General features: G+C 31.5%; 1 protein-coding gene across 1 annotated transcript; it reads left to right on the top strand.

Moving 5' to 3' along the window:
- The first annotated feature begins 4,509 nt into the window (after positions 1–4,509).
- On the top strand, positions 4,510–12,305 carry LOC106441669 (calcium-transporting ATPase 8, plasma membrane-type-like). Its single transcript, XM_048752358.1, has 33 exons — positions 4,510–5,356; positions 5,444–5,488; positions 5,576–5,612; positions 5,704–5,789; positions 5,871–6,002; positions 6,105–6,197; positions 6,557–6,626; positions 6,909–6,979; positions 7,046–7,129; positions 7,200–7,277; positions 7,351–7,425; positions 7,645–7,725; positions 7,802–7,884; positions 8,000–8,108; positions 8,204–8,259; positions 8,416–8,458; positions 8,536–8,619; positions 8,714–8,851; positions 8,933–8,998; positions 9,078–9,173; positions 9,332–9,445; positions 9,537–9,692; positions 9,822–9,881; positions 10,105–10,260; positions 10,459–10,575; positions 10,656–10,754; positions 10,874–11,011; positions 11,093–11,193; positions 11,303–11,348; positions 11,471–11,599; positions 11,685–11,786; positions 11,885–12,040; positions 12,142–12,305. The coding sequence occupies exons 1-32, from the start codon at positions 5,177–5,179 to the stop codon at positions 12,026–12,028; spliced, it is 3,069 nt and encodes a 1,022-aa protein (XP_048608315.1). The 5' UTR covers positions 4,510–5,176; the 3' UTR covers positions 12,029–12,040; positions 12,142–12,305.
- Positions 12,306–12,335: the final 30 nt, after the last annotated feature.

The raw sequence follows: 12,335 nt of genomic DNA, 5'->3' as shown, positions 1-12,335 counted from the left end.
GACGCTGGCACTGCTTCGAGCCAACTTGTTTTGTCGTTTGCCTATACGTACTCATCTCTTAAGATAACCATAAACTATAAGCTATCTAGCATAGTTTCTTTTTAGTTTTCTTTTGTTTCTATTTTCTTAGAATTGAAATATTTTAAAGCGTACTTGTGTTTAAGAATTTACTAGATTTTGACACGATTAATTATTTTTTATCAAAAAAATATTCATAACTTAAAAGTTGTACATAATTTATATTTTTTTATTTTTTAGTGATCTTTTTTTTTTGGTTACCAACATATACAATACATATAATTATGCAATATGATCACATATATATATATATATATATATATATATATACTTATTCTTTGGTTGACCACATAATTTTTTTTGTTGCCAAAATTTGATAATGATCTTTTAATATTTTTTTGTTTCAACATAAAAATAGTAAAATAAATAAGTACGGACATATCTACAACTAACTACTACTATAAAGTTAATTATGTTCTGCACTTAAATTTGTAACTAATTATCAGTAATTTTACTTTTAGTTTGGGGCAATTCTCTCAAATAACTATTTTTAAGTTTTTGTTACAAAAATAGCTCTCAAGAAAGAAAATGACCAAAATAGTCCTTTTTATTTTGAAATTTTTAATATTTATTCTTTATTTTTTAAAATTTGAAACTTTATCCCCAAAACCCCACCCCTTAACTCTAAACTCTAAATCTGATTAGTTAACCCTAGGGTAAAAATACATTTTTATTCTTTAATTAAAATTTATTTTGGTCATTTTCTTTACTGAGAACTATTTTTGTGATAAAATCTTAAAAATGGATATCCTGGGGAATTTCTCTTTAATTTGACATCTCAATAATCTAACGGAAATTATCCAAAATTGATTTTAAAATAGACTAAAATTTTAATAAAATCACAAATATTTAGATTTTTAATGGACCTATTATTACTTTAATCTCGATTTATGCTATTTAGCTGCTGTGATTTTAATATTATAAGACGTGATGTGGATATTTTATGTTAAATATTTTAGATCTCTCATTTAAAATTACATAAGATATTCCAAGAAGTATAATCATAGATGTTACTGTAGTTTCCACATTTTTTGGTTGCAAATATCTTCAAAAATAAAGATAAAAATTATGGAGATTGAAATAATAGACAAAGAACATTGTTTAGTTACCATATAAACATTAAGAGATTATAAGAAATTGTAAATGATATCAAACTACCTAAATATAATTTATGATGAAATTGAAATGAGGAAAATATTTCAGTGTGTTACTATATTTACGATGAGTACACACTGAATATTATTACTATAAAATACATTGACGTTGCAAGTAAAGGTAAAAATCATTTTTTTGTTAAAATACTAAGCCAATCACAATATTTGGTTACCATATACATAATAACGAAGAGGAAAGTACACAAATCATGTTTTGATAGTTACGTGAGCATTGATAACATAGAGATAAAATGATTTTGTTTATTGAGGGAGAAAAACGTGGGATTGTTTTAAAATAAGTAGGAAGAGATTTTAATTATTGATAAAAAAAGTAAAACAACAATGGCATAGGAATGTAAATAACTCAAATAATTAAGGGCAGAATCCTACGAGTGATTATGCTTTAATAGTATAGATTTTGCTTATCTGATCTCTCTGTAATCTCTCGGTGATGAATTTACCTATCATGAGTTTATATGATTTCATGAAGATTAGTGAATAGATCTTTTAAAATTTTGGGCTTGGTATATTATGGTGATTAATGCTTGATTTATGATATTTGGTGTTTTTTACATAGATCCTTACTTGATTGAATACTAGATTAGAGCTGATTTCCCTCATCTAGTTTTAGGTGATTTCATGTTCGGAAGGTGTTCGATAAAAGGATTGAATGATCAATCAATGTGCTTTACTTGTTTAGCCGATGGAAGTTGATGCTAAGATTGTGTAGTGACTGACTTGAGATTTATGCATGTTTGATGGTAATTAACTAATGAAAATTGATCTTAAAACTTGATTAACATAAGAATTATTGTCATAGAAATGGATTAGCTGTTTAGTGATCATATGCCTAAGAAATGGTTCATTGTCTAAGCATCATAGGTTAGTATTTGATCATTTTAGTCAATAAAATTAACCCAAAATTTGTTTATCTTGTATTTTTTCGGTTTGACTTTGAGCTAAGTTTTGTTAAACATTTATTTTATTTTAGTGCTTTAGATAAATACAACTTTTTATTTGCTTAAAATTAGAGAATTTTTGCATTTTAGTGTCAATAAATCTATAGTTCTTTGTACATTCGATCATACTGTGCTACAATAACATATCATTCAATTATGATATTGTTTGCAAAGTAGATTAATTATTGTGTATTTAAACACTTAATCAGTATTTAGAAATACAAAGATGTAAATTACTCACACAAGGTGATTACATGTAGTGTTTCCGACTTTCCGTTATAATAAACTAGGTTACACAAATGAACTAAACATAAGTTGTATACAGTGGAACCTCTATAAATTAATAATGTTGGGACTTTGAAATTTTATTAATTTATAAAGATATTAATTTACAAAAATTTCCTTATTTAGATTTTTTATTTTAAGATATATTTATTCTAAGATAAGAAAAATATTTAAATTTAGTGTATAGAAATTAATTGTTATTTTTAAAATTTTGACATTTATATAACTTTTATTATATTATTTTGTGTATATAATATATATTACATAGAACTTAAATTTAATTATATATAATATTACTAAATCTCATCACAAATATACAAGTGTTAAAAAATATAAAGATAATTATATTGTGAATATAAAACAAATAATATAATAAAATGTTCCTACTTATATAAAATATGTATACATATAAATTATTAATTTATAATTTTAATGGGACCATATATTTACATAGAATGTTTTTAAAAATTATTATCTTATTATTTTATCGATTTACATCAAATTTTGAACCGGTCCAAATTGTGACCGACGAAATTTATTCATTTATAGAGATTAATAATTTATTGAGTATTAATTTATAGAGGTTCTACTGTATTTATAGAAAAAATTAAGATTTTCTTTTTTAAAACTTTTCATTAAAAATAAATTGGTCTACTAAATTTAGAGATAATGGATATATTTTATCATTATAATTTATAAAGTCGTGAAACCGCAACATCAAGTTTGTAATCCGTACTATTTGCAACTCTGTTGCCAAGTCAATGATCCATTACACATGACACGTGTTAAGATTCTGTATCATTAGAAATATAATTGAAGAAATATTATGGCAAGAAATGATCAATGTTTAGCACTTTCCTAGATTCTTAAACTAATTTGATATTTGATTAAAATCAGCCAAAGCATGAAACACAAACCATAAACATTTTAGCTTTTAGAATATCTCCATTAAATTTTTAATATATATATATATATATATATATATATCATAAATAAATATATCCTTTCATGATTATTATTATTATTGTATTGAATGGTATTCCAAGTGGTGAAAATCTCATCCAAAATATCTTAAAGAAAATATTTTGGACTAAATTCTCATAGTTTTAAAATACTTTTCTCTTCGTTTTGTAAAGATGCATATTTAAACAAAAAATATTCAAAATGATTTTTTTTTTGTATTTTCAATTTATTTTTACCAACTAATAATGATTAATTATAAATTTCAAAAACATTATTTACATGTTAAAATTGTTATCTGTTAAGAATTATATAAAATAAATAATCACAAAAATTTATGTATTTATAATTATAATTTAGTAAATTTTAATAACATGAGTGAAAATTATTTTAAAACAACTTTAATTTGAACTAATAACAACATGTCTTATTAGTAAATTATTTTTGAACTAATAAGACATGTATTATTTTAAAACAAAGAAAGTATTATTTATGAGATAAAATTTAAAACAACTTTAGTTTTTTTTTTTGGTTATCTTAAAATAACTTTAGTTAAAAAGTATTATCTACACTTTCACTTAATGAAACTATACGCCTACATGTCAACAGATAAAATAACCCTTGAATTATGCCAAGAGGTGTTTCTTTTTCGAACACATTTATTTGATAGAAAAAAGTATGTTGACTTTAACATTAATAAGCAGGGTTTTTATGTGGGCTTTTTCATAAAAGCTTGCTTTCAAAATTTTAAATGGCATTCAAAAATAATTTGTATAATTTATTTGCCGAATTCAAAATAAAAATCAAAATACTTAACACATTTTTATTACATTCATAATTAAAAAAAATTACTAGAATATAGTTGATGAAATTTAGTAGAACTTATGATATTTTTCTAAAAACATTATGCAGACTATAAAATTTGATGGTTAACAAAATATTTACAAAAAATAAATTCTCGTGAATATCTCAATTACGATTTATATATAATATCAATATTGAAATAACAAAATTAACTACATATCTTCATATTAGTTCATATTTTTATAAAATTGAAAGCAAACAATCAACTTCTGATTTTACAACCCTGTAAACATGAATTTTAATATGAATCTTCTTATAAATTTTAATAAGTAACTGAAAGTACCACAAACTTATTAACATAATAAACTATGACAATAAGTTTATAGAACTATAATTAACAATAAAAATTAAGACTATTGTTACTTCCAAATATATGACATTAAATCATTTATTTTTATATAAATTTAAGTATGTATAAACCTAAAAAGCGCTAACAATCATGTCAAATTCTAGTCTAAATCACTATTATATGCACAAGATAATTTATGTATCAAAATACCGAAAATAGTAAGTAGTTTCCTTGACTTCCAGCCTTCCACATCTAAAATTATTTTTAAATGTTTTTTGTTGTTGCCTTGTTCTCCACTCTTGTTGTAAGTGCTTTTTAACTTGCCTTGAGATGTTTTTCAATTAAATAATTGTGTGTTTTTTTCTTTCTTTTAATTGGGTGTCGGAGCTGAAACACGGATTTTAGAAGATGACTGCTCTGTTGCACCCCTTTTGAAAAGGTGTTCAAAAGAAAAAATAAAATAAAAGAAGATGTCCTGCTCTAGGCACACCTTCCTCGAACTTGCCTTCTTTACCCCCTATATATATTGATTAAACGAACTTTTAAAATTATACAGTTTTCTTTTACTTCTCGACGGTTAACAGCCAATGTACAGAATCTCCGAAGATCTTGAGTCTGGTCTCGGCGGCTACCATGTTTCCACAGCTCATGATGCTGCACCCGAAGACATTGAAATCGTTATCGGTGCATCTGCAGATAACTTGGAATCCGGTACTAATGTTCAAGATGGCGACTCCGGAGCTCATGATCGCCGGAGCTCGTGGTTGGTGAGTTTTTTTTTTTCTTACAGATAATGTTCATCTCGTAAACTTGCTGTTAAACTAAATGCTAAGAATCTCCTCTTATACTACTAGTGTACGTCGTTGATGTCATGGAGGAGCAGACCAAATGATGATGCAGTAAGCGTAACATCTCTCAGATTTAGTTAGAATCGCAATTTTTTTTCTTTCTTTCTAATCTGGTGTTTTTTTTTTCCTGTGATAAAGTCCGTACGTGATCATCCAGAAACAGAACCAGCAAACGGTGCATATATGTTCTTGTTCTCTTGTCTTATTTTATTACCAATTCACAATGGTTTGATTTCCACTTTTGTCTGTTGTCGTTTCAACATCAGCTACTGGCGGGTTTGTGATTGAACTGGACAAAGTTGTCCAAGTGGTTCGGGATCGTGACCTTCAAGCTCTGAATCAATACAATGGGGCAAGCACTTCTGATAACTTCTATTTTTCAAGTCTTCTCTTGTGTCTCTGCTTCTTAGCTTATTATGATTTGCTCTGATAGGTTGGAGGGTTGTCAACTCTGCTGAAGACTGACCTTGAAAGGGGCATTGATCGGCGCGATGATGAGATACTGCAACGTAGGCAGGCTTTTGGGTCAAACACATACCCTTGTAAAAAGGGAAAGACTTTCTGGGTATATGCATGCAGCAATTGTTAGATAACACGAATGTTTTGTTTTATTTGGCAAAACCCTGTGTTTTTCAATTGTTTTTTTTTTTTTTTGTTGTTGTTGCAGAGCTTTGTCTGGAAAGCTTGCCAGTTTCCTCTTTCCCTGGTTATGATCATTGCCGTTGTAATCAATTCAATCCTCCTCCGAATAAAAAGAAAGGTCAGCTGTTTCTTCAAAAGATGATGATATAGCCTTCTTTCTTGTAATTAAGATTACCAGCTCGCTTTTGCCAGCAATTCATGTTAATTAGTAACGGAAGTTTTGGTGGTACATAGAATAATATATAGAGGCTTGGACCAATCCACTTAGTACAGGTTACTACTTTTAAGTTGAAATTCCATGATAAGCTCGAATTTGACATCTAACTTAACATATATAGCATATCACGTGGTTTTTCTGTCGAGGGGGTTCTTTTAGAGTTGAGCCCTACTAAACCTTATATATTGAACTTAATATATATAGCATATCATGTGGTTTGAATTTATATTTTCTATATCTTACTCTCATTAGACTTGCAGGCTATCCACGATGGATTGTATGTCGAAACTTGCGCCATTTCAGCCACTGTCCTTGACATCATTTTGAGAGGTATCATCTTTGATGCTTGGCCAACTCTAAAACTTGTTTTTACATTCAGGGCCCTTTGAGATTTTGGAGGCCGTAGACGACTTATAGTGAATGTTTTAATTATTTTTTTTAACATATTTGGTGCCTATACTATACCTATGTAATTTTCTTTAAAATTTTTGGGAGTATATATACCAATGTTTCATTTGGTTATGTCCAGGACCGGCCATGTTTGCACTTCAGTTCTCAGACGTGAGAATATGGAAACAATCTGATTTATTTTGTCTGTCTCCCGTTTTGCAGCTTTCATCGAGTACAAACACTCTCGTCAGTCTGAAAAGGCTAGTGAGGAGAAGAGAAACGTACCACAAGACGTATGTTGTTGCAAACAGATTTCTCCTGTCACTTATGTTAGGTTTGCTGAACGTTTTCCGATGCAGGTTATTAGAGGTGGAAGAAGACTCTCGGTTTGTACTAATGATATTGTTGTCGGCGATATTGTACCCCTCAAGAATGGTTGTCAGGTAAGCATTGACATTTTTGTTTCTTGAGCTTCACACTTCGGTTTTCAGAATTGTGCTCTCAATGGTGCAGGTACCTGCAGATGGTGTCCTGTTTGTTGCAAACTCATTGAAGATTGACGAGCAAGAAATAACTGGCTCACACTTGATTGTATGATGTGCCAGTGTTAATACACTAAAATTACCTCTCTCCTGTATTTCTAATCACCCTTTTCAATTAGCAGGTTCAAAAAGATATTCTAAAGGATCCATTTCTATTATCTGGTTCAAAAGTGATAGAGGGGATAGGTACAATGCTGGTAAGCTCTCAAGACACGTCTTCTAAGTACATTTGCAATTTCTATGGTTTTTGTATGTAAGTTTCTGATTATGTGACTATGTCTGCCATTTTACTCTAAATCTGAAACTTCTGCTGCCAATTGTTCTGAACACTGTTATATCATTGTAAAATTCTAGCTTCGGATTTTCTTGTTTTTAAAAAAATATATTTTTCTTCTGATTACTTCTCTGTACTTAAGGTTACAAGTGTTGGAACAAACACTGAATGGGGGAAAAAGATTGAGACACAACCTGAGATGGATGAAGAAAAGCCCTTTCAGGTATGTTTTATTGATTACTAATTCTTTGCTACCTTGGATAGTTTGCGCATTTACCACATGTGTTATCTTTTACTAGTTATACGTTAAACGGCTTGCTATTTCTGCTAGTTGGTTAGTCATTATGCTCGCTTCAATTGCCTGTATTGTTCAGTTATGCCGGTAAGTCTGTTTTTTTTTTCGATGTACCCACCTCGCTTAATTCTGCTTTCAGTTCTAAGTTCTATAGCTTCATCCTGGTGATGGTGAGTACCTAATGACCCATTTTTTATTTCAGATACTTTAATGGCCGGACCAAAAATTCAGATGGAACTCCAATGTATATTCCCGGAAATACCACTCTGGATGAAGCAATAGAATTTGTGATAAAATCCCTGAGTTTTGGGGTATGTGGCTTCTGAACTTTACCAAGCCGTGGTGGCATAGACCTATAGTAATGGTGATTCTGTGTAACCTTGTCGCTACAATATTACTTTTGCAGATGGGGACAATAATAGTGGCAGTGCCTGTTGGACTTTTTATAGCTGTTCTCTTGAAGTAAGACTCCTTTCTTTTCTCAAATTTTCCTTAAACAAAATACATACCAGAAAGAGAAGCATATATTAGGTATGCATACTAGTTTTGGCATTGCAGTAATCATGACAGTAACATCTTCTTGTTTCTCATCTTATCATTTTACTCACACTACATCAGCCTTGCAAATACAACGAGGAAAATGATGACAGACAACGCTTTGGTACTCTACTTTAAGATTCTAAATTCTATAATGTCGTAAGTGACAACATGTGCTAAACTTTCATAAATGTCTTCCAGGTTCAGACACTATCTGCATGTGAAACAATGGGATATGTTACAACCATATTGTGTCACAAAACTGGAATTTTAACCTTGAATAAGGCAAGTGTTCTCTCGTTTATATGCAATTAGCTATTTCCTGCTTCCTTTTTTACTTCTTGGGTAACAATTTAAGCATTTATTTACTGCTAAGCAGATGTCGGTGGTTGATGTCTGGGCTGGAGGGATAAGAGTGCAACATGTGGAAGATGTTTCACATTTTCCCTCGATTCCTACAAAACTAATAATAGAAGGCATTGCCCAAAACACAAATGGCAGTGTTGTTTTTGAAACGGTAATTGTGTCCTAGATAACGGTGTTCAGCTGGAGATAATTTGATAAGCATTATTCTTATTAAGCTCATAATAAATTATAGGGAGTCACTGAACCAGAGGTGTATGGATCACCAACAGAACAAGCCATTCTTAACTGGGGGAATAAGGTTTTGTTTCTTTCTAGCTTACATTACTACTTGCTATGGCTATTAAGTTTATAACTAATGACTTCCTCGTGTTTTGTAGTTGGGAATGAAGTTTGATGAGGCTAGATCAGGATCACCAGTCCTTCATGTTATACCTTTCAATCCAAAAAATAAATATGGAGGCGTGGCATTACAGGTTACATATCATTTTCTTTGTTTTCTTGAGCATCAGATATCGATTGACATATCTATATATCCCTGTTTTTACTCGACACATATGTGTGTATATATATTTATAGTTGTGCTATGTATGATTCTTATACAGTTTTTTTTATTCATATTATTCATCTATAGGTTGGTACAGGACACCACATTCATTGGAAAGGATCTGCAAAGGTTATCCTTAACTCATGTCAATGGTATATGGATGGGGCCAACAACCGCATAGCTATTGGTGGACAGAGACGGGTAGTTTGTTTATGAGCGTACATTACTAATTCACAAATATTTCTTATTCCGTATTTTTTTATTTTTTTATAAGAGTCCATTCTGCCTTTAGGAGATGGAAGGAATAATTGGAGACATGAGTATGAGAGGAATGCGTTGTGCTGCACTTGCTTATCAATCCTATGAGCTGGGAAGTCTTCCAACAACTGATGAGGAACTTTGTACACTACCTCAGGACCTTGTTTTATTGGCTATTATTGGTATGAAGGTAACATTTCCAGCACTCATTTCGAACTTCAAGTTTGTCAATGAGAATTAGTACCTGATTCGACTTGATTCAAAGACTGCGAGGTCTTATTATTATCATTATTTATCCAATGTCTTGACTAACGTGCAGGATCCTTGCCGGCCAGGCACAAGGGATGCGGTCGAGCTGTGCAAATACGGAGGTATCAAGGTGACTGTTTTACCATTCTTCTCGTCCTGAATTTTTGTTCTCTCTAAATAATAAATAAGATTGGATTAGTTGTATATTCTGAGTTGCTATAACTTGTATGGCAGCACCAACCTACTATTAAGTACTTTATAATATGCGATGACATACCATTAAGACAATAAGTTTAAGCAATTTTTTTAATCTTGGATCAACCCTGTTCTAATTGGAAGATGTGTACTTTCAGGTTTGCATGGTAACGGAGGATGAAGTTTCGACTGCACAAGCAATGGCAATGGAATGTGGCATACTGAGGGATACATCTGGCGAGCATATAAGGACAGCGGCTCAGTTTTGTGATCTTACTGATCTAGAAAGAGAGCAGATCTCCGGAGACATCTTAGTACGAATCCATTCTTCTCTGTTTTTGTTTTAACATATACATATGTGCATGCATCCCATGATATATTAATGAATGGAATCACGGTCTAAGATAGTTAGATTCAGTCTGAGCTATGATATTGTCACACCTTGCAGAGTGAGCTTATTGTACAAGAACTGGATTAAGCTAAAAATATTAACACACTACTCTTATGTGAAGGTTTTGGCTCAAGCCTCTCCCGAGGACAGTCTTCTGTTTGTCAAAGCGCTGAAGAGAAAAGGGTATGTAGTTGCAGCCACTGGGATGGGAATACATGATACGAAGACACTACACGTGGTCTGTCATTATTATCATATCAATACTCAAAAACTATCAAACTATTCCAAAGGGAATATGAACATTATTTCCTTGCGCAGGCGGATGTTAGCCTTGCAATGGGAATCGGAGGGACCGCAGCAGCCAAAGAGAACTCTGATATTATTATACTGGATGACAGTTTTGCTTCGATTGTCAAGGTTAGTTATATAGAAAGCATGCAACAAAGAGAGCAATTAAACCTTGACTTTTTGGCAGTGAGATTTCATTTAAACCATTTTTCCACAGTTCTCAATGTTTTTTTGGGGACAATATGCAGGTTATCCAATGGTGTCGATATCTATACACAAATATCCAGAGATATGTATTATTCCGGCTCACTGTGAGTGTTTCAGCCGTGGCTATATGCGTGGTTGAGGTTGTGTTTTATAATGCATTTCCACTTAATGCCGTGCAGGTTCGAAAATATTATCCATTTGTTACATCATCTTCTTGTAATCCTCTATTTTCATGACTGAAACATTTGTCCCTGATGCAGCTTTTGTTGCTTAATCTTATTGTTGACATCTTTGGGGCACTAGCGTTGGCTTACAGACCGTCAGCTCGCAAGCTAATGGGAAAGCCACCAGTGGGTATAAGGTACACAAAACCTGAATAGTACCAAGGATATGAGAACTGATTAATAACTAGCTGTCTACACAAACTAATCATTTATGTGTATACCTTTTTCGTTTTTTTTTATTTGCAGAGACCATCTTGTAACCAAGACGATGTGGTTTAAAATAGTGATACAGGTATGTCCCCTGAAAATCCTCGATTTGGTGTGAACAGACAGTCTTTTACACCATAGTTTCTAGATAGCAAATAAACACAGTACCTTGGTCATAACCTCTTAATAATGCTTTCCCTACTCCAGGTGATTTACCTAGTGCTGTTGCTGGCGCTCATACACTCTGATAGTATACTGAAGCTGGATCATGGTCAGACCGCTGATACTGAAAAAGTGAAGAACACATTTATTTTCAATTCTTTGGTCTTCTGCCTGGTAATGTTTGATTAAGTTGATCATTTTATGTCTTCTTCTACTTTAATATCTTTTTCACCCAAAAAGATTTTTTTTTAAAATGCAGGTTTTTAACGAGTTTGAAATCCGAAGTGGAGACCAGACCTTGAAAGAAATCCTCAGGGACAATATGTTTATTGTTACTATAACCTCTACTATTATATTTCAGGTAAGCCTTATCTACAAGTGGAGACACATTTATGTTCTCTTTACTCATTTACTAAACCATATTATACTTTTTTTTTCCTTTTGTTCTTTGTATATCAGATAATCTTGATAGAGTTCCTTGGGATATTCATTTATGCGGTTAGGCTTGACTTGAAAAAATGGCTCATCTCCATCCTTGTGGGATTTCTCAGCCAGGTCGCCACTCGCTTTCCTTTGGAAGCTTATCAATACTACCGCCACTGATTACCTTTGGCGGTAAGAAACACATTCACTCCTTAGTCTTATCAATTATCACAAAAATATCATACTTCAGATTTGACAAGTAACTTCTCTCAACTTACAATTCTCATTTTCAGGTAAAGTTTTTTGAAGCATCGTCAATAAGCACTTGGCGCTTTGCAGGTCCCGTTGTTCTCTGAGTGAATAAGTGTACATTTTGACTATTTTTTCTACAAGATTCTTATGTATTTATTAAACGTTTGTCATCATTAAATTAATTTATATAGCACATTTTATTATTTAAAAAAAATCTGCTACGACAACGATGGTC

The sequence above is a fragment of the Brassica napus genome, chromosome C3 (assembly GCF_020379485.1).
Source record: "Brassica napus cultivar Da-Ae chromosome C3, Da-Ae, whole genome shotgun sequence".
Taxonomy (NCBI): Eukaryota; Viridiplantae; Streptophyta; class Magnoliopsida; order Brassicales; family Brassicaceae; genus Brassica; species Brassica napus.
This window is presented reverse-complemented; position numbering and strand designations above follow the sequence as displayed.

Bases quoted from the DNA above. Each gene is read 5' to 3' on its own strand.
- LOC106441669 (XM_048752358.1), top strand. From the start codon at position 5,177: ATGTACAGAATCTCCGAAGATCTTGAGTCTGGTCTCGGCGGCTACCAT. The intron at 8,459-8,535 runs GTACTCTACTTT...AATGTCTTCCAG, and splicing joins TGATGACAGACAACGCTTTG to GTTCAGACACTATCTGCATG. The intron at 10,755-10,873 runs GTTAGTTATATA...GACAATATGCAG, and splicing joins GTTTTGCTTCGATTGTCAAG to GTTATCCAATGGTGTCGATA.